Source organism: Lissotriton helveticus, chromosome 7, assembly GCF_964261635.1.
Source record: "Lissotriton helveticus chromosome 7, aLisHel1.1, whole genome shotgun sequence".
Lineage (NCBI taxonomy): Eukaryota > Metazoa > Chordata > Amphibia > Caudata > Salamandridae > Lissotriton > Lissotriton helveticus.
Genome location: NC_136068.1, coordinates 7,416,511 through 7,436,167, shown reverse-complemented (window position 1 = coordinate 7,436,167; position 19,657 = coordinate 7,416,511). Strand labels below are relative to the sequence as shown.

At 51.3% G+C, this 19,657-nt stretch overlaps 1 protein-coding gene across 1 annotated transcript in view; it reads right to left on the bottom strand.

Moving 5' to 3' along the window:
* Positions 1-464: 464 nt before the first annotated feature.
* LOC144766564 (serine protease 1-like) overlaps positions 465-19,657 on the bottom strand; it is a 48,543-nt gene continuing 29,350 nt past the window's right edge. Inside the window, exon 5 of the mRNA XM_078650366.1 lies at positions 465-747. Within this exon, the coding sequence (XP_078506492.1) occupies positions 598-747 (150 nt within the window). The 3' untranslated portion in view covers positions 465-597. The remainder of the gene's footprint in view (positions 748-19,657) is intronic.

The following is a 19,657-nucleotide window of genomic DNA, read 5'->3' as shown; positions in this document are numbered from 1 at the left end:
AGAATATAACACAGGTAAATGAGAGGAAAGGCAAAATTATGTCAAGTAAGTGAGGAGTCATAGATAACTCAGAGGTAAGTCAGAAGTGAGAAGTAAGTCAAGATTCAGTCTGAGGTATTTCATGAGTAAGACTGAGGCATGTCAGAGGGAGTCAGGAAAAATTCTGAAATAAGTAAGAGGTGAGCAAGAGTTAATTCATTAGTAAATCAGAGACAAGCCAGAGGTACGTCGGGAGTAAGTCAGTGGTAAGTAGACCTAAGACAGAGGGAAACCAGAGGTAAATCAGGAGTACTTCAGAGACAAGCCAGATGAAGTCACACCAACGCACAGGAGAATGTTTGAGACGCTCAGGTCAATCCTTCTGGGCGTTCTGGGCTCTGACTCGTTGCACCTGTAGAGCCGTCCTTCCCCAGTACCCAGCATGCATTGTGTATTTTATTTGTGTTATTTATGAACATGGAGTCTTTTTTGTGTTTCATTGTTTTATTTTTCCATTTCATTTTTATTGCTATTAACATGAATAGAGGCCAAGTACATCTATTGTGATAGGATGAAGGCGATGATGAGGAGGAGTCAACATTGACGTCAGACTGGACCTTAGTTCTTCGCCATAATGTCTTTCACCCACGCGGTGTAGTTACACACAGGAGCATAGACACCGGGTTGGTTCTTTACTGCGCAGCCGTCTCCCCAGGACACAACGCCCATCAGCTTACCATCACAGACCATGGGTCCCCCGGAGTCACCCTACAGAGAACACAGAAGAGAATCAGTAAGAGCGCCTGGGGAGAAAGGAAACACCCAAGGAGCTGTAAACAAAGCCACCTTGAACTCCTGGGGTGAAAAAGGCAACACCTGAAAAACTGCAAACAATGTGTCCTGAGGCTTCCTAACTCTGTCTTAAGTCTCCCTTAAGTCTCCCTTAAGTTTGTCTTAAGACAAACCTAAGACAAAATCCTAACTTCTGTGAGTACCAAAAGTAGTAAGTTTAGGATTTTGTCTTAAATTAGTACTGTGAATCGGGTTATTAGTAAACAATCCTTCTAAAGTGTGTCCTGCTCGAAGGGTGGGGTGATGTATGAGCTGCTGCAGTCCTTCTAATGTGACATCAAGGAGCTCCTGTGTGTCCCTGTCATCTAGAATATCAAGATGAAAATTCAGGTCACCCAGGATAGTGAAATATTTAGGTTGGAGACCTAACTCTAATAGCGGATGAACCTTGGTCAAAAAGCTGTTTCTGGGGCCAGGTGGGCGATATATTAGTATTCCATTCAATGTCTCTTGATCAAGAAGAGAGATTTTAAAATGGATTACCTCACATTCTGATGTGGGAACGAATGAGCAATGTGTAGTAAGCTTGTTCCTATGTGTGACGGGGCAGACCAGCATACTAAGGAAAAGGAAGACGATCAAGAGTGGTGGGCGCAAACCGATGTCTTACCCCCTCTTGTCCCCTTTCAGCAGGACTCCTGGCATCCCCAAAGTCAAGCTTCACGAGACGGCGAGGAGAAACAAAGAGCGGGCGCCTTTAACTGGAGCTTCGCGTGTGATGAGACTCCGCCCCCTTTTGACGTAAGTTCGTACTTCCAATTACAAGAGGAGGAGACGCGGAGGAGGGAGGCGGGAGCGAATCTCGAGGAGGACGAAGCGGTGGAAACTTGGAAAGCGAGAGCGATTGAAAGGAGGCAGAGAGACGAAGGAAACAGCGAGGAGGCGAAAGCTGGACCGGCTTCCAGCGCGGACACGCCCGCCCTCACAAGCACTGACCTTCATGTTCCATGTGTGTGTTTGGCACAGTGCACTCTGGGAGCTGTAGTTTTCCCTCACTCCTAGGCCCCTGGTATAGCAAACAGATAGTAGGACGGTTGTCCTGATTCCATTTTTGTTTTCCTTCTTGTTTTGGGTTGCGGTTATCCGGAGACGAGGTGACCAGAGGCTGGGAAAGACCTGGTGACAAGATAGACACCGAAACTGATCCTTTCTTCCCAGAGTCGCCCGACAGACAGAGCAAGACGGATCCCGCAGCCATATTTAGAGAAAGACTCTCTTCTAGACGAGAAAAGGTCTTCGGAAAAAGAAAGCCTTCTTTAAAACGATTTGGTCTGCCGCCTGATACTGATAACCCGCCACACTATGAATAAGAGCAAGCCCCCCCCCTTTTTTTAGGTCGCGCCTGCGATTGCAGGGGCGAAAGCCCCTGCTGTCGCAAAGCGATCTTTTGTAATCATTTCAGTCCTTTTCCCTTTCAAGGACTAGGCAGAGGAGACAACAGACTGTCACGCGCACGCAGCCGTCCGGAATCGGATCAGGTCACGCGCTCCGATCCCGGCCGGCTGTTCACAACACATGCACAGGCAGGCACACACGCAGGCACACACACAGACGCACGCACACCCCCCCCCCCCCGCCCCCCCAAAATCACCGGTAGACGCGTAAGCACTCGCAACACTAAAGGAAGCACTAAAAACCGGAACGTGCAATTATTTCTACAGCTACAGGGGCGCCAGGATTGCCCAAGCTTACCTTCAGAATTATTCATGTGATGCGGAGCTGCTTTGTCTAATTTGAAACCATCATTTTGTAATTCTGGCTCCATGAATAACGAACGTCTCCCCGTTGCAGAAGTGAAACTTACTTCCCGATGCGGTGATGCGTCGAAGCTTCCCATTGGTCATTGAGCGTAGCTGTCCAATTGGCTGTTAACTTCTTGCTCCTAAAGCTCCGCATGATTGTTTGTATTGGAGCAATCCAGCATTTTTGCTTATGAATATGTCCTGGTGTCAGAAAATTACATAAGGACAAACTCGGCATGGGTCTCTGGGGAAATAGGTGTTGGAACCGGGATCCGACGGGCTCCCCCTACTTTCTTGCACTGTTTGTAAACCCAACCACCTATGCTCCTAATTAATCTATGGCAAAGTTCAGGCACGTGGAGGGGGCTTTTTCAGTTCTTGACGTACTACCTGCCAACACCCTTTGATTTCGGTATTCAAACACATGCGAAAACCCCTTTGGTGAGTATTAATCGTTCAGGAGAAAGGCTCATCCTATTCTGTTAATAAATATATAGCTATATAGAGCGTTTAAGTAGAATGTTCTTTACGGCAAATATGTGTTCAGGCACTTAAGAACCAATCTAAGCTGGTACTGGGTTCTCTATCAAATTTTCGGAAATGTGTCGACGAAAAATTCTTCGGAGGCAAAACTTTCAAATTCGGTGCGGGTAAATAACACATGCGACGCCTCTCTGCATGCGGTAAATACTCACGAGACTTGTGTTTCGAGTGTTTGTTTTATTTTTGGATTTATACTTAAAACGGATGGACATGAGAAGAACTATGTTTTCTATGTCTTCTATACCTTGCTGGGCATGTACTTTCTATTGCGATTGTTACCTTGAGAAAGGCTCAATCGTTCCGAAAAGCGCTGGGAAGCTGCTTTGCTGCCATGTGCTCTAATTCCACGCCGCTCTTGAGAGCCCATTGTGAATACTTTTTTTAATATGGATGTTCAGTTGTTCATAATGATTTCTTGATCATACATATGGTAACAAAAATGCTTGTAGCACTTCTTTATTTCAATTTTGTTTTGGCACGAGCCGGAAAAGGAGTTGTGTTTTGTAAGGGATGATTTGAAAACATATCAGCTAGTGCTTCTGCTGTGCATATCTTTTTTTAAAGAAAGGAAACGGGCGTTTTAGAACACATGTATTTATTTTTCACTTTTTTAAGTACCTTTTGTTACGTATTTGCTCGTGGTGTCCGAATGTTTGAGGATAGGTTGTAGCACAGCTGAAGCAGAACCAGGTTCAAGACTGGCGAGAGGTTCAACTCTCCCGTGATTCTGGGAAAATCACTCCATCTCTCCTTCCCGTGCCTAAAAAATTGAATGTGCCCGTCTACAAAGCAGCTGGTGCCCATGTAAAGTGCGCTGATACATTCGGGTCGACTCTACGCTATATAAAACAAAAAGTGAAAAATATTTCGTCGTCCACGGTTGGAAGAGGCCACGTTTTTTAAATGTATTTATTTAAGGGTATTATGAAAAGGAATAGCAATGTCGAGGTTTCTTATTTTTTTCTCCAACTTTTGATCGGTTTTGCTAAAGGAAAGAATTCGAATTGGTGTTGAGACTGTTTGCGTGGAAACCTAAGTAATAACACCAAAAGATACTTGAATGAATATCTAGCAGGAATGAGTAACTCGTACAAATGCGGTCTTTAAAATTTTGGTCGGGTGGGGGTAGATTCAGAAATGTTTATGCAAAGTGTTTGAGTTTTACTATAAAAACAAGCATTGGCATAGCCAATAGGTCTCGTTTTTGGGACCTTATAAGTATTTAGTTGTGCAGCACAATATCCTTGGTGCAACAACATCAACTGTTGCATGGATAAACACTTATAAGGTCCCAAAGGCGAGACCTATTGGCTATGCCAATGCTTGTTTAACTTGTTTATCCTGTCTAACCGCTTTATACCCATGAGGAACTGTGATGTTAAAATCAGGATCAGACGTTTGTTCGCCCCAGGTTTCTGTCACAAATAAAATATCCAATTTATTGTCAGTAATAAATTCTGCAATTTCATACTTGTGTTCAATCAACGACCTAGCATTGATAAGTGCTAACTGGAGCTCTAAAATATTTGTGGCTGAGGTGGCCAGGTTTCTATCAGGTTTAGGCATCACCTGGGAGCGGCTGGAAATTTTAGTGAGACATTCTGGGCATTGCGAGTAATCTGCACTTAACAGTGCTCAGAAGGAGAACAACATGCATGCCTTACTCCTAGGTCATCGAAGGGCGTGGAGGCCCTCCCCCGAATATTTATAATTGTGCTTGATTTTAGTATTTGGTCCAGGAATTCTGGCCCTACACCTGGGCCAGGTGTGGCCTTCGGCACGCCCACTGCACTCGTCTGCTACGTGTCCTATCCAGCCTGCACCTAAATAGGTGCCACTGGATCATCAACTGAAGCGGAAGTGAGGCCCCGGAAGCGCGCGTAGTGAGTGGTCTTCCCTCTGCATCAAGCGGTTGAAACCGCGATGGACCAGGGAAGCCAGGCAATGTGCAAACAACAGGTAATTGCGCGATGCGGCAGCGATATAAAAATTTGAAAGGCAAATGTGCAAGTAGCAGCAACAGTTCAGCATGATACTTAAAAGCCAATAAAAATATTAAAAGAGGAGATCAAGAGGGACAGAGTGACGAAGAGAGTATAATCACCCTGGTGGCTAAAATGTAACTGAGTCACAGCAGTAGGAGACTGTTCCTTTACTGCACTTTTAATGTCTAAGAATGGACTTAGACACTAGGGGTACAGGGCTCATGCACCTGTACTCTCACCACTGGTCTAGTGCACCCAGCTAGAGGGGTGGCTTACCTATGCCAGGGCAGTGGTTTGTAAGGGTGGCACACAGGGATGTGTGCCATGTTGACTCTCTGTTTAGTTCTGCACCAAGACAGGCAGCCTGCAAAGGCAGTGTGTGGGTGTCAGGGTACAGGGCCCCTAAGGGTGGCACAATATGTGCTGCAGCCATTAGATGCCTTCTCTGGTCACAGTGCCCTGGGTACCATTTACCAGGGGCTGACCTGTGGCCAGACATGCCAATTGGGTTTTGCAACAGAACAGCTTAGGGAAGAACACAGGCCCTGGGTACTTGGTTGGCAGGAACCCAGGGCACACTCAGTCAAAGCACATCAGCATTAGGAAAAAAGTAGGGGGCACCCATGCAGAAAGGGGTACTTTTCTACATGCTGGAATTCCTGAGATAGTGGGAGTGTTTTTGTCGGGGAGAAACTGACAAAGCCTCCTCAGACCAGCATTTGTCCACTACTGCAGAAAGGTGAAGCATGACCCATCTACGTGCCTTGGACACAGATGGACAAGGAAGGGTTCAGCAACAAACTTCTCCCATCGATGGACAGGCAGGTGAGTGGATCTTGTGTTTTGACAACAAAACACCACAAGAATAAACTTAGGGGCATATTATCAAGGGGGTTTATCTCTGCTTTTTTGGCTTTAAAAGCCAAGAAAGCGGAGATAAAATTATCTCCCTATTACCTAGCTGTCGCTAACACCAGTTAGCGACAGCTAGTAGGAGATAGCGACCATCTTGGGCCCCACTTTGCATGTCAGTGATATTTATCACTAATGACATGCAAAGTGGGCGTGCCAAGATGTTAGCGACTGGAAACAGTCGCTAACATCGTTATCTCCTATTACCAACTTTTGGAGATATTCGCGCTAAGCACGAATATCTCCAAAAGCTAACACCTGCCCTGAGCAGTTCTTAGCCATGTTATCCAATGGGATGTGGATAACATGGCTAAGAGCATTAGCTCGGTAATGCATGAATATCGCTGACTTTTCAGCGATATTCATGCAGTGCGGCCGTTTTTTATCGCATTTGCGATAAACCTTGGTAATACCAAGGTTTATCTGCGATAAAAATCGCCGCAGCTCAGCGGTAAATTTTTGTCTCTAACCAAGCAATAGCGATAATTATCGCTATTGCTTGGTAATATGCCCCTTAGTTCTAAGTGTTATCAAAAGTCTGCTCAGCAGTCTCATCGGGAGCAGACTGACACAGTGTTTTCTCGAGCCCACATCCCCGCAGTCATGCTGATCAACACTGAGCATTACAGAGCCACATTTAACTCATTTAGACACAAAATATGGGCGACCCCGAGGGAATATTCTCTGACCTACTAGACATAGGAGGATTGATGGTAGAGAGCATGAAACCTGGGGAGACAGTGACCAATTTCCAAGCTAGAATGAGAGAACGATGGGGAAAAGAAACAGGATAGCCCTGGACCGACACGGGTCCCCAGGTTGCATTCTTTTGCAACATCTTCATGAAAGGACAACCCACTGAGATCCAAACTGGACTAGATGGTGTAGCAGGGGTAGGCACTAAACCCTGCAGGAGATACATACCCACATATTGTATTCTTATGGGAAGAAACAGTAGAAGGACACAGAAAAGCAGGAGATGGCTCAAAGAGACACCATCAAGTTGGTCAAAAACAAATTGAAAAAGACCGCACTAAAGGAGTCCGTGATGGCGGCTAGCTCTACATATTGCACTAGTCTTAAAGGGAACCCCAGACGATAGCTGCCCAATCCTATCGGCAGACACCAGGGGGCTGGTCACAGTCAAGCCTCGTGGAATACCACTATTGTCACAAACCAAGTAACATGGTTAGTCGAGGTCGCCTGAAAGCATACTACAAACAAAACAGCATAATCCCAGGACATTCCACACAGAATACCCATCCACAAATCAAGTCCAGAGCAACACCATTGCAGCTTCCAGTCAGCCCCAGGGGAATCAGGCAACCAGTGGCCCGCCACAGCGGGGACCGGATGGCTGGCCATGCTTGTGGCAACAGCCACCACAGACAGATAGCCAAACCCAGCAAGGGCCACAGCCACGACAGGGAGGGGTAACTGTTTGTGGACGTCATGCCTTTGCACAATAAAATACAAACACACAATGGCACAAGATCACCCCGATAGGATGTATCCCCCTCACACCATCGTGCAGGTACAATTCCTTCCATACATCCGCAACAGTCAGTCGATCGGGAATCCACACTAAATCTGCCACTCTGGGTGCCTGCAAGGGCCTAGGCCCCACTCTGCTGCTGGTCTCCCAGGGGTGGGTTGGCTGGCCACACCCCAGGGGTGGGCAGTCTGACAAGGGGACAGGGCGGCCCCCGACCAATGCATGAAAACATGCACCCAGGTCCCTTTGCTTAAGTTACTAGGGCATGCTCAGGATAGAAAGGACCCCATTCTATAAAAAATGTTAGGCCTCCAACAAATGGAGGGCCCCTATTTTAATTCCAAAAAGAGGCAAATGTTCTGGTGTCAGGAGCTGAGCTCCTCACATGCGTATGGTGAGGATGTCCTCAAAACTCCAAAGAAACACAATCTCACGCCCCAGTCTGCAGGAGAAAATCCGTTGAGTCCCTTAACACCACCTGCGTGGCGCAGAGCATGACGAGCCTCAGCGGCACCACCTGAACCTCGTTGGACAAAACAGCAAACAGACCTGAGCCCAGTCATCTCCTTGCAGAACCTTACGGGGGTCCACGGACGACCTTCCAACCACTTCTGGAATTCCTTGTTAAAAGCAGCAATGAACAGGCCGCAGGTAATCGCCCACCGGAACCCGCAGGAGACAGACTAAAAGCAGCCCAAAATTCTCAAACCTTCCAGAAAGAAGGTGTAACCCAATAGCCCAATCCTGTTTAGAGAGAATCTTCGTGCACACCTGGGGGCATATTAGCAAGAACGGCGATAAAATGATTGCTGATTTAGTGGCAGGAAACTGCCGCTAAAGCTGCGATAATGGGCTTGATAATTATCGCCCATAATTCTGGTGTTAACCTGGGCTGTTATGGGAATTCACAAGGGCATATTATCAAGCCCATTATCGCCGTTTTAGCAGCAGTTTCCTGCTGCTAAAGCGGCAATAATTTTATCGCAGTTCTTAATAATATGCCCCCATGTTTTCAATCTTTTCCTGAAATGAGAGAGATGTGTGATGCTACGAATCTCAGTGGGAAGTTTGTTTCGAGCCGACGGGCCTAAGAAGAAGGAGAAGGATCCGCCGCCAGTGTCAGTGCGCCCAATCGTAGGAGTTTTTGGCTAAGACGACATCTGGAGGGAGCATAAAAGCGAATGCGTGCCCTCAGGCATTCAGTCCCTAATGCGTGCCCTCAGGTTGTCAGGCCCGTCTGACTGAGGGCTTTGTGGAACACAACAGGAGTCTTTTAAGATTCTCTTTTTATGGGGAGCCGATGCAGCGCCTTCAGATCTGGAGACAGAAGTAAGAACAGTGCAGAAAGAACCAGGAGAAGTGCAAAATGAGGCAAGAGGTGTGCAGAAAAAAGTACGAGGGGTGCAGAAAGAAGGAAAAGAAGTACAGAAAGAAACAAGAGAATTGCTGAAAGAAGCAACAGAGGTGTAGAAAGATGCAAGAGAAGTGCAGAAAGAGGCAAGAGAAGTACAGAAAGAAGCAAGTTATGTGCAGAAAAAAGCAAGAGCTGTGCAGAAAGAACCAACAGAGGTGCTGAGACAGGTGTGAAGGGTGCAGAAAGAGCAAGAAAAGTGCAGAAAGAGGCAGCAAAGATATAGAAAGAAGCAACAGAGGTACAGAAACAGGCAGGAAAGGTGCAGAAACAGGGACCAGGGGTGCAGAAAGGGGCAAGAGATCTGCAGAAAAGAACAACAGAGGTGCTGAAAGAGGCAAGAGGGGTGCAGAAAAAGGTAGGAGGGTGCACACAGAGGCAAGAGAGGTACAGAAAGAGGCTAGAGGGTGTTGGACTTGGCCCTTCTGGCAGGTTCACCCCTAAACTTTTTGCTTTTAATGGTGATGGTGATTTGTGGGTTCTGCGCACTTTAGCACTGTGTCCCAGTGTAAAGTGCGTGCGCACTCTGAGTGCGTGGAGTAAGGTTGGCCTGCCCTCCCATAGGAATGCATGGGGAATGAATGTGTCCCTGGTAGTTCCTGATGCGTGGGGTGTGCAGGCTCGAGTCTGGTATGTGCAGACTCGTGTGATTGAATGCTGCGAGATGATGTATGCGGCGTGTATGTGTCTAGTGTGGAAGTGCCACTTCTAGATATTGGTGTGTGTGTGCAGTAAGTATGCTGGCGCGTGATTGGCTGAAGCTGGCTGGGGAGCCTGGCTCCAAGAGTTTGTGTGGGTCTGCCCGGTGGTGAGTGTGGAGATTAGCATGCTGATGGCTGGGGAGGAGTGCACCTGTGTCCTGAATGGGGCTGGGCTTTCCCCCCATACAATGCTTGCTCCACCCCCTGTGGTGCGTCTAACGACCCTAGCCCTGCCAGTGAATAGAGAGGGTGGTTGAGCTCATCAACAGTGCTCACAGACCAGCTGCGACTGGTTTTCCCCCTCACCCTGTGCCAGAACAAAGGAGTTAGTGGTATAAGAAGGGGCTGTATCCCCTAACAAAATGTTCTTTCTTGATCCTACTTGAGGGGGGCTGCTGCTGCTGCTGCTGGGGCCAGGAGGAACCGCCACTTGGACTGCCTCCCTGCCTGGAGGGCCAGTGAGCTTGCCCCTGGCCCAGCCTTGCCCCCCCTTCCACGAGGACTAATTGCTGGAGCTTTGCTCTTGCCCCTAGCGCTGGGAGCGCTGTGAATTGTCCTGGAGAGCTGGGAGCGCTTTATTTTTACTTGGACCTTTATTTGTCCTCCAGAGCCTGAGAGCGCTTTATTTGCCTACAGCGCTGTACTCGTCCTTAGCGCTTGAGGGCGCTGTAATTAGTTGCTAGGCACAGGGAGCGCTTTATTTTTCGCTAGCGCTTTGGGAGCGCTTTATTTATCTTTAAAGCCGGTGCCCGCCCGGCATTGCCCCGCAAAATTGTCCCCGCCACCGCCCGGCCCACAGCAGGAAGACAGGCAGGCCGGGGGCGGGACCGAGGTACACCCGGAAGTGCTCTGTTCGAAATCGGAAGCGGACGGGAGCCCACCTCGTGCTCCGGTGAGACGAGGAGAGAGAGGAAACCCGCAGCCTTCTCCTGCAGCCCCGGCCGCCACACCAAGCCTGAGGAGCAGCGCCCGAGCAGAGTACCCGCTGTCCCGGTGAGTAAGGAGGGCTTGTGGGGGCTCCACGAGTGCCACGATGTAGCCGGTCCCAACCCGGCTACAGTTCTGAGCGGGCCCGCCGTTGTGGGCCGCTCTATCAGAGGGGCCATTGCTTTCAGAGTCCCCAGTTGGGGACTCCAACGACCGGGAGCATTTGTGTCGGACCCACGAGGGGCCCGAGGGGGCATTTTACTACTGAGCCCAAGAGGCTCCTGAGCCACATTTGGTAAACGAGCCTGCGAGGATCGAGGCGACATTTCTGTGTTTTTGAGTCCCCCCTGAGAGGGACTCCAAGGAAGCCCCAGGTGTTCACGGCCCCCCCGAGAGGGACCCCACTGATCTCTTGAGAGCCCGAGAGGCCCCAAAGTGCCAGGTGGCCCTGACTTCTACATATCCCCTGTAAATTCTGCCCGTGCCTATTGGCACATTGTAAAGTGTGTGTGTTGGACTTTGGCCCTTAGGGCAGGTTCACCCCTAGACTTTTTGCTTGAAATGGTGACCTGGAGATGGTGATTTTTGGATTCTGCGCACTTTCACTGTGTCCCAGTGGAAAGTGCGTGCGCACTCTGAGTGCATGTGCTGAGCTAGGCCTGCCTGCCCATAGGAATGCATGGGGAATGTATGTGTCCCTGGTAGTTCCTGATGCGTGGGGTGTACAGGCTTGAGTCTGGTATGTGTGAACTCGTGAGAGTGAATGCTGCGAGATGGTGTATGCAGCATGTATGTGTCTAGTAGCGAAGCGCCATTTCTAGACATGGCTGTACGTGTGCTGTGAGGGTGCTGGCGTGTGATTGGCTGGAGCTGGCTGGCATGCCAGGCTCCAGGAAGTCTGGATGGGTCTGCCCGGTGGTGAGTGGGAGATTAGCATGAGTGATGTGTGGGAGGAGTGTACCTGTGTCCTGGATGGGCTGGGTTTTCCCCACACAATGCTGGCTCCGCCCCCCTGTGGTGTGTCTAATGACCCAAGCCCTGCCAGTGAATAGAGAGGGTGGTTGAGGTAAACAGAGTACTCAAGAACCAGCTGCGACTGGTTCCGCCCCCACTCTGCACCCTTGAACAAAGGAATGCACTGTATAAAAATGGGGCTGTGTCCCCACTGAAGTTGTTCTTTTCCAGGATCCTGAGGGGGCTGTTGCTGCTGTCGCTGGGCCAGAGGACCGCCACTTGGGGTGTCTCCCTGCCTGGAGACCCAGTGTGCTGGCTCTGGGCCCAGCCTTGTCCCCCCTGCCTGCCCAAGGACTGCTGGGACTCTGCCCTGCTTGCTGAGGGCACCTGGGAGCGCTTTATTTTACTTATAGCGCTTAAGAGCGCTTTATTTGGCTTGTAGCGCTTGGGAGCGCTGTGCCTTCACCCCAGCGCTGAGAGCGCTTTATTTTGAATTGTAGCGCTTGGGAGCGCTGTGATTGCCCCCTGGCGCTTGGGAGCGCCTTATCGACCTTTTAAAGCGAGTGCCCACCTCGCTGGTTTGGAACATTCGAGCGGCTGCCCACACCGCCTTTACCCCGGGTGAAAAGCACCGCCGCAGCCCGGAGGAAGCAGCCCCGCCTTTCCCCGAGCCGAGGAGAAGCCACGGAGCAGCTGCTGACGTCACCCGGGAGCCGCGCTGCCATTGGTTGTGGCTGCGGGAGGCTCGCCAGGTGACCTGTGCTCTGATTGGTGGAGTGAAGGAAGGCGCTGCCTGCGGGGGCCGCCCGAGGCTCCCCGAGCTGGAGAGGAGCCCCGGACCTGCACCGGAAGCCGGTGAGTCACCAGACACGGGAGGGGCGCCGGGACACATTGTCGGTGTCCGCCCCCCCCCCCTCGGTAGCGCGTCCTCGCGCTTTGTGTTTTGAGCCCAGAGGCTCAGGGCGCACCATTGCCTTGGGAGTCCCCGGGAGGGGGACTCCCGCTTACAGCGCCCCCATTGGTTCAGAGCCCCGAGAGGCTCGTAAAGGCGGCATTTGTTTGTTGGAGCCTGCGAGGCTCAGAGGCAAGTTGTATTCACGAGCCCCAGAGGCTCAGAGGGCATTTGGTGTCTGTGGGGGAGTGGCCCCAGAAGGCCCCACCTTGCCCCCACCTTGTTGTGAGCCCGGAGAGAAGGCTCGAGGCGCCAGATTGGTTTGCGAGCCAGAGAGGCTCAGGGGCCATTTATTTCACGAGCCCAGAGAGGCTCAGGAGACAGTCAGTGGGGCAGAGCCTAGAGAGGCTCCCACGTTGGCCCCATCAATTGCCACACAGCTGCCCAGCACTTCGTGGGCAGCTGCCACGTTTAGGACCCTGGACATTGGACACAGGGCGTCCTAGCCCCAACAAGGCCAGAGGGCCTAGGGACAGTCACAGGTGGTGACTTACGTGAGTTTGGCGCAATTGTACTTTCTATGCACCTCTGAATGTATTGTTTATGCGTCATGTGCCTTTACACCTCTGAATGAATGTTATGCATTGCATCATGTGTTTTCCTCTTACACCCCAACAGGTATTGTAATACATAGGTGGTTGTTTTCTCCCTAGTACAGGTGGTGCTAGTGAGATCCTGGTTACCAGTAGATACTGGTTGTGTGCTATTTTGTGCTAAAGATTTTACATGCAAAAGTGCTATTTCTGAAAGTGCTACTTCTGATTCCTGACAGTGGTCCAGGTGACCCTGTCTTGTAAATAATCCCTTGTAAATTCTGCCCGTGCCTCTGGCACATTGTAAAGTGTGTGTTTTATCTAATGTGTTTTGGTGTAATACAAAGGCTATTTTTATATAACCTTGTGTGGAGTTTCCTTTGTGGTGGGCCTGGGTGTTGTTGCTGGGGTGCGTGCGCAAATACTTAACTTACATCGCCTCCAAGTTTAGCCTTGCTGCTCGCGCCACGTTACCTAGAGGGTGAGTAGGGGTTATGTTGGCGTGTAACTCCCTTGCCCTGACTTGGGTGTGGTGGTCTCTGACTGACTTTGGCGAAAGCCCTGGCCAGCCGGGGATCCCATTTCCAACATTGGCGGCAAGCGGTGAGGATAAGGATTTGTGTTTGCCTTGTACCTTAGTAGCAGCTGGCTGCACCACAAAACTCTGCATTTTAGATGACCACATTTTAGGGGATTGTTTTTGAAATTCCATTGTTTCTTCTCCTGAAGAGTGTCATTTGATTGTGTTCAGTACATTTGTCCCCCGCCCTGCTTCCAGAGTTTGGTACCTGTGTCGCTTTTGGTCAGGTTGAGAAGTCAGGGGTGGTAGAAACTGCCTTACCGATCCGAGGGGAGGGTGTGTGTGGATGAATGGTGTGTTTTCCTGGACGCATGAGTATGAGTTCTCTTTGATAAGGAGATTGTTGAAGTTTTGGAATTGTGTACTCTTACTTCAGATTGTTAAGTCCCCTGTGTTGCACGTGTCTGTGAGCATCTTGCCAAGATGGAGTCTGCTTTTAATGTCTGGGGTCTGTTTTTGCATGAACTGAGAGAGTTTTGCGAAGAGAGAGACATTGCAGTGAATGAGTCAGACACCCAGTCCCAACTTAGGGTTAACCTGATCCAATGGCAGAAGGATGACTTGGAGCGTGAGCACAGTGAGGAGAGGGCCCGGGTCTCACACCATGAGGGTGGTGGGTCAGAGGGGAGCCCTGAAGAGTCTGAGGAGGAGGAAGAAGATGATAGCACAGGGACGCCAGCAGATAGTGAGGACCCCATAGATAGGGAGTCCCTTGCTGGGTCCAGCGTAGGAGGCAGCGCCTCATCCCTTTACCTGTCCCCAGAGGAGCTGGAAGATAGGAGGAGAGAAAGGGAGCACCAGCTGGCTTTAGAAAAGCTCAGGTTGGAGCATGCCCAGGCTATGGCACAGCTGGGCGTTAGAAAGCAACAGCTGGAGGTTAAGAAGCAACAGCTAGAGACCGAGAGGGTCTTAGCGCAGGAAAGGATAGAGGAGGCTGAGAGGGCCGCCACCAGAGGCAAAGTAGCTCTGGAGGGTAGACTATCCCCTGCGCGCAGTGTTGAGTTTCTGGATCCCCCAGGGAGGGTTGAGTCCAGTGGTGGCAGCTATTTAGATTTCAGTGTAGGAAATCCCAGTCCCAGTTCCCCCAGTCTGGAACCTGTTTCCCAAGAGGAGGAGAACAGGTTGAAGTTCAGGGACAGTAGGAAACTGTCTCACCAGTCGTGGGAGAAGTTTGAGGATGAATGTCATGGAGCACTGTGGGCTTGGGTAGAGGTTCACACTGACTCTGATTTTGAGAAACTGTTTGATATGATTGTCAAAGAGCAGGTGCTCAGTGGTTGTTGTCCAGAGTTGTGCCAACACCTGTTGGATTATGGGTCTCCTTGTCCAGAGAAGCTTGCCGCGAAAGCAGACCGCTGGGAGAGGGCCAGAGGTTCTCTAGAGTCCCTAGTGAGTGACTCCAAAAGTAGTGGTTCAGGTATCCTCCAGCCCAGCGTGGTGGAGGAGGCTCAGTGTAGCCCAGCTAGGTCCCAGGATAGCGAGGAGGGTGTAGGGGCTCACTGCCTGGCTCAGTGGAGCAGGAGTGAGGGGGAGACCGAGGTTCCCCAGACGCCCGAAGCCCTGCCTCAGGACTTGGATGGTTTCTTGAGGGAACACCAGGTTGGGGACCTAGGCTGTCCTGTTAGTCCATTTGAGGAGGATCTCCTAGTGTCTAGAGGACCTGGAGCGTCTGTAACCAGAGCTCCTGTGGTTCTAGAGTCTGGCAGTACCGCTCCGGTAGGGAGGGTACAGGAGTCCAGAGTGAGGAGTGATTGGGGGAGTTCCCCAGTGGAAGGACCAGTGGGTCAGGGACTACCCAGTTGGGCTAGGTTCCCGTGTAGTGACCATGGTGACACCACTTCTGGTCTGGGGGATCTTCGCGCACTGTCAGGTGGACAGGGAGCGGGAGATCTGCGCCAGACAGACAGGCACACGACACATGGGCCATGTGTCAGCCTCAGGGGGATTGTGTGTGAGTCCCCAGAAGTCCTGGAGTGCCAGGCAATTGTTCCACCGAAGGTTTTAGACCAGAGGTTGGAAGGCCAGGTTCAGGATCAGCCTGACCTGAAGGGTAGGACGACTGTAACCAGTGTCCTGACCGGTTCTTCTTCCAGAGGAACTTCTCCAGGTGGGAGAGGGCAGACCTCTGGAAGGGGGTGCAGAGGGTGGGAGAGCCCACCTCTGACCCCGGTGCAACCTGAGTGGATAAGTCCTGGGTTGGAATGGCGTTCTAGGGGTACCCCTCGCAGAGGGAGGAGGAACCCTAGAAGAAGAGGTAAGGGGAGGAGAGCCTTCCCTGAGACTCCTGGTCCACCTGAGGTTGTAGGCCCTAGGCTGGAGAACCAGTGGCAGTCTAGTCCTGTCTTGCAGACAGGAAGAGTGGAGAATGGCTCCTATGTGCCAGGGGTTACTACCCCCCGCTCTGCGAATTGGCATGGACCAGTGGCACCTGGGTGGCCCAGGGCCTGGTCCTGGCCGCGGACAACTTGGGAGTACCAGTGGGGTAGCCCAGTTGGTCCAGACAGTGTGTTGAGAAGGAATCCCATGGGTTCACCGTGGCATAGAACAGGAGGGTGTCCCTGTAGTTGCGGGCCCGCGTCCGTGTTCTATCGCCCCAAGCAGGGAAGTCCATCACGGTGGTGATTGTTCTCCCCTGCGTTTTGGCTGGAAGGGGGTTATGTTGGACTTTGGCCCTTAGGGCAGGTTCACCCCTAGACTTTTTGCTTGAAATGGTGACCTGGAGATGGTGATTTTTGGATTCTGCGCACTTTCACTGTGTCCCAGTGGAAAGTGCGTGCGCACTCTGAGTGCATGTGCTGAGCTAGGCCTGCCCGCCCATAGGAATGCATGGGGAATGTATGTGTCCCTGGTAGTTCCTGATGCGTGGGGTGTACAGGCTTGAGTCTGGTATGTGTGAACTCGTGAGAGTGAATGCTGCGAGATGGTGTATGCAGCATGTATGTGTCTAGTAGCGAAGCGCCATTTCTAGACATGGCTGTACGTGTGCTGTGAGGGTGCTGGCGTGTGATTGGCTGGAGCTGGCTGGCATGCCAGGCTCCAGGAAGTCTGGATGGGTCTGCCCGGTGGTGAGTGGGAGATTAGCATGAGTGATGTGTGGGAGGAGTGTACCTGTGTCCTGGATGGGCTGGGTTTTCCCCACACAATGCTGGCTCCGCCCCCCTGTGGTGTGTCTAATGACCCAAGCCCTGCCAGTGAATAGAGAGGGTGGTTGAGGTAAACAGAGTACTCAAGAACCAGCTGCGACTGGTTCCGCCCCCCACTCTGCACCCTTGAACAAAGGAATGCACTGTATAAAAATGGGGCTGTGTCCCCACTGAAGTTGTTCTTTTCCAGGATCCTGAGGGGACTGTTGCTGCTGTCGCTGGGCCAGAGGACCGCCACTTGGGGTGTCTCCCTGCCTGGAGACCCAGTGTGCTGGCTCTGGGCCCAGCCTTGTCCCCCCTGCCTGCCCAAGGACTGCTGAGACTCTGCCCTGCTTGCTGAGGGCACCTGGGAGCGCTTTATTTTACTTATAGCGCTTAAGAGCGCTTTATTTGGCTTGTAGCGCTTGGGAGCGCTGTGCCTTCACCCCAGCGCTGAGAGCGCTTTATTTTGAATTGTAGCGCTTGGGAGCGCTGTGATTGCCCCCTGGCGCTTGGGAGCGCCTTATCGACCTTTTAAAGCGAGTGCCCACCTCGCTGGTTTGGAACATTCGAGCGGCTGCCCACACCGCCTTTACCCCGGGTGAAAAGAACCGCTGCAGCCCGGAGGAAGCAGCCCCGCCTTTCCCCGAGCCGAGGAGAAGCCACGGAGCAGCTGCTGACGTCACCCGGGAGCCGCGCTGCCATTGGTTGTGGCTGCGGGAGGCTCGCCGGGTGACCTGTGCTCTGATTGGTGGAGTGAAGGAAGGCGCTGCCTGCGGGGGCCGCCCGAGGCTCCCCGAGCTGGAGAGGAGCCCCGGACCTGTACCGGAAGCCGGTGAGTCACCAGACACGGGAGGGGCGCCGGGACACATTGTCAGTGTCCGCCCCCCCCCCCCTCGGTAGCGCGTCCTCGCGCTTTGTGTTTTGAGCCCAGAGGCTCAGGGCGCACCATTGCCTTGGGAGTCCCCGGGAGGGGGACTCCCGCTTACAGCGCCCCCATTGGTTCAGAGCCCCGAGAGGCTCGTAAAGGCGGTATTTGTGTGTTGGAGCCTGCGAGGCTCAGAGGCAAGTTGTATTCACGAGCCCCAGAGGCTCAGAGGGCATTTGGTGTCTGTGGGGGAGTGGCCCCAGAAGGCCCCACCTTGCCCCCACCTTGTTGTGAGCCCGGAGAGAAGGCTCGAGGCGCCAGATTGGTTTGCGAGCCAGAGAGGCTCAGGGGCCATTTATTTCACGAGCCCAGAGAGGCTCAGGAGACAGTCAGTGGGGCAGAGCCTAGAGAGGCTCCCACGTTGGCCCCATCAATTGCCACACAGCTGCCCAGCACTTCGTGGGCAGCTGCCACGTTTAGGACCCTGGACATTGGACACAGGGCGTCCTAGCCCCAACAAGGCCAGAGGGCCTAGGGACAGTCACAGGTGGTGACTTACGTGAGTTTGGCGCAATTGTACTTTCTATGCACCTCTGAATGTATTGTTTATGCGTCATGTGCCTTTACACCTCTGAATGAATGTTATGCATTGCATCATGTGTTTTCCTCTTACACCCCTACAGGTATTGTAATACATAGGTGGTTGTTTTCTCCCTAGTACAGGTGGTGCTAGTGAGATCCTGGTTACCAGTAGATACTGGTTGTGTGCTATTTTGTGCTAAAGATTTTACATGCAAAAGTGCTATTTCTGAAAGTGCTACTTCTGATTCCTGACAGTGGTCCAGGTGGCCCTGTCTTGTAAATAATCCCTTGTAAATTCTGCCCGTGCCTCTGGCACATTGTAAAGTGTGTGTTTTATCTAATGTGTTTTGGTGTAATACAAAGGCTATTTTTATATAACCTTGTGTGGAGTTTCCTTTGTGGTGGGCCTGGGTGTTGTTGCTGGGGTGCGTGCGCAAATACTTAACTTACATCGCCTCCAAGTTTAGCCTTGCTGCTCGCGCCACGTTACCTAGAGGGTGAGTAGGGGTTATCTTGGCGTGTAACTCCCTTGCCCTGACTTGGGTGTGGTGGTCTCTGACTGACTTTGGCGAAAGCCCTGGCCAGCCGGGGATCCCATTTCCAACAGTGTGTTTTTATCTAATGTGTTTTGGTATAATACAAAGGCTATTTTATATAACCTTGTGTGAAGTTTCCTTTGTGGTGGGCCTTGGGTGTTGTTGCTGGGGTGTGTGCGCAAAAATTTTAATTCACATCAAGTTTAGCCTTACTGCTCGTGCTACCTTACCAAGGGGGTGAGCAGGGGTTATCTTGGCGTGTAACTCCCTTGCCCTGACGTGGAATTGGTGGTCTCTGACTGACTTTGGCGCAAGCCCTGGCCAGCCAGGGATCCCATTTATAACAAAGGGGTACAGAAAGAAGGAAGAGAATTGCAGAAAGAGGCAATAGAATTGCTGAAAGAAGCAACAGAGGTCTAGAAAGAAGCAAGAGAAGTGCAGAAAGAGGCAAGTGAGGTGCATAAAAAGCAAAACAGGTGCTGAAAGAGGCAAGAGAGGTGCAGAAAGAAGCAAGAGAGGTGTAGTAAGAGGCAACAGACGTGCAGAAAGTAGCAAAAGATATGCTCAAAGAGGCAAGAGAGATGCAGAAAGAGGCATGAGCAGTGCAGAAAGACCGAAAAGAAGTGCAGAAAGAAGCAACAGAGGTGCAAAGGGAGGCACGAGGGGTGCAGAAAGAAGGAAGATAAGTGCAGAAAGAGGCAACAGAGGTGCAGAAAGACGCAAGAAAGGTACAGAAGCAAGCAAGAGAAGTGCAGAAAGAGGTAAGAGAATTGCTGAAAGAAGCAACAGAAGTGCATAAAGAGGCAAGTGAGGTGCAGAAAGAAGCAAGAGCAGTGCAGAAAGAACCCAAAGAGGTGCAAAAAGAGGCAAGATGGGTACAGAAAGAGGTAGAGGAGGTACACAAAGAGGTACGAGAGGTACAGAAAGAGGCAGGAGGATTGCAAAAATAAAGAAGAGAAGTGCAGAAAGAGGTAAGAGTCTTG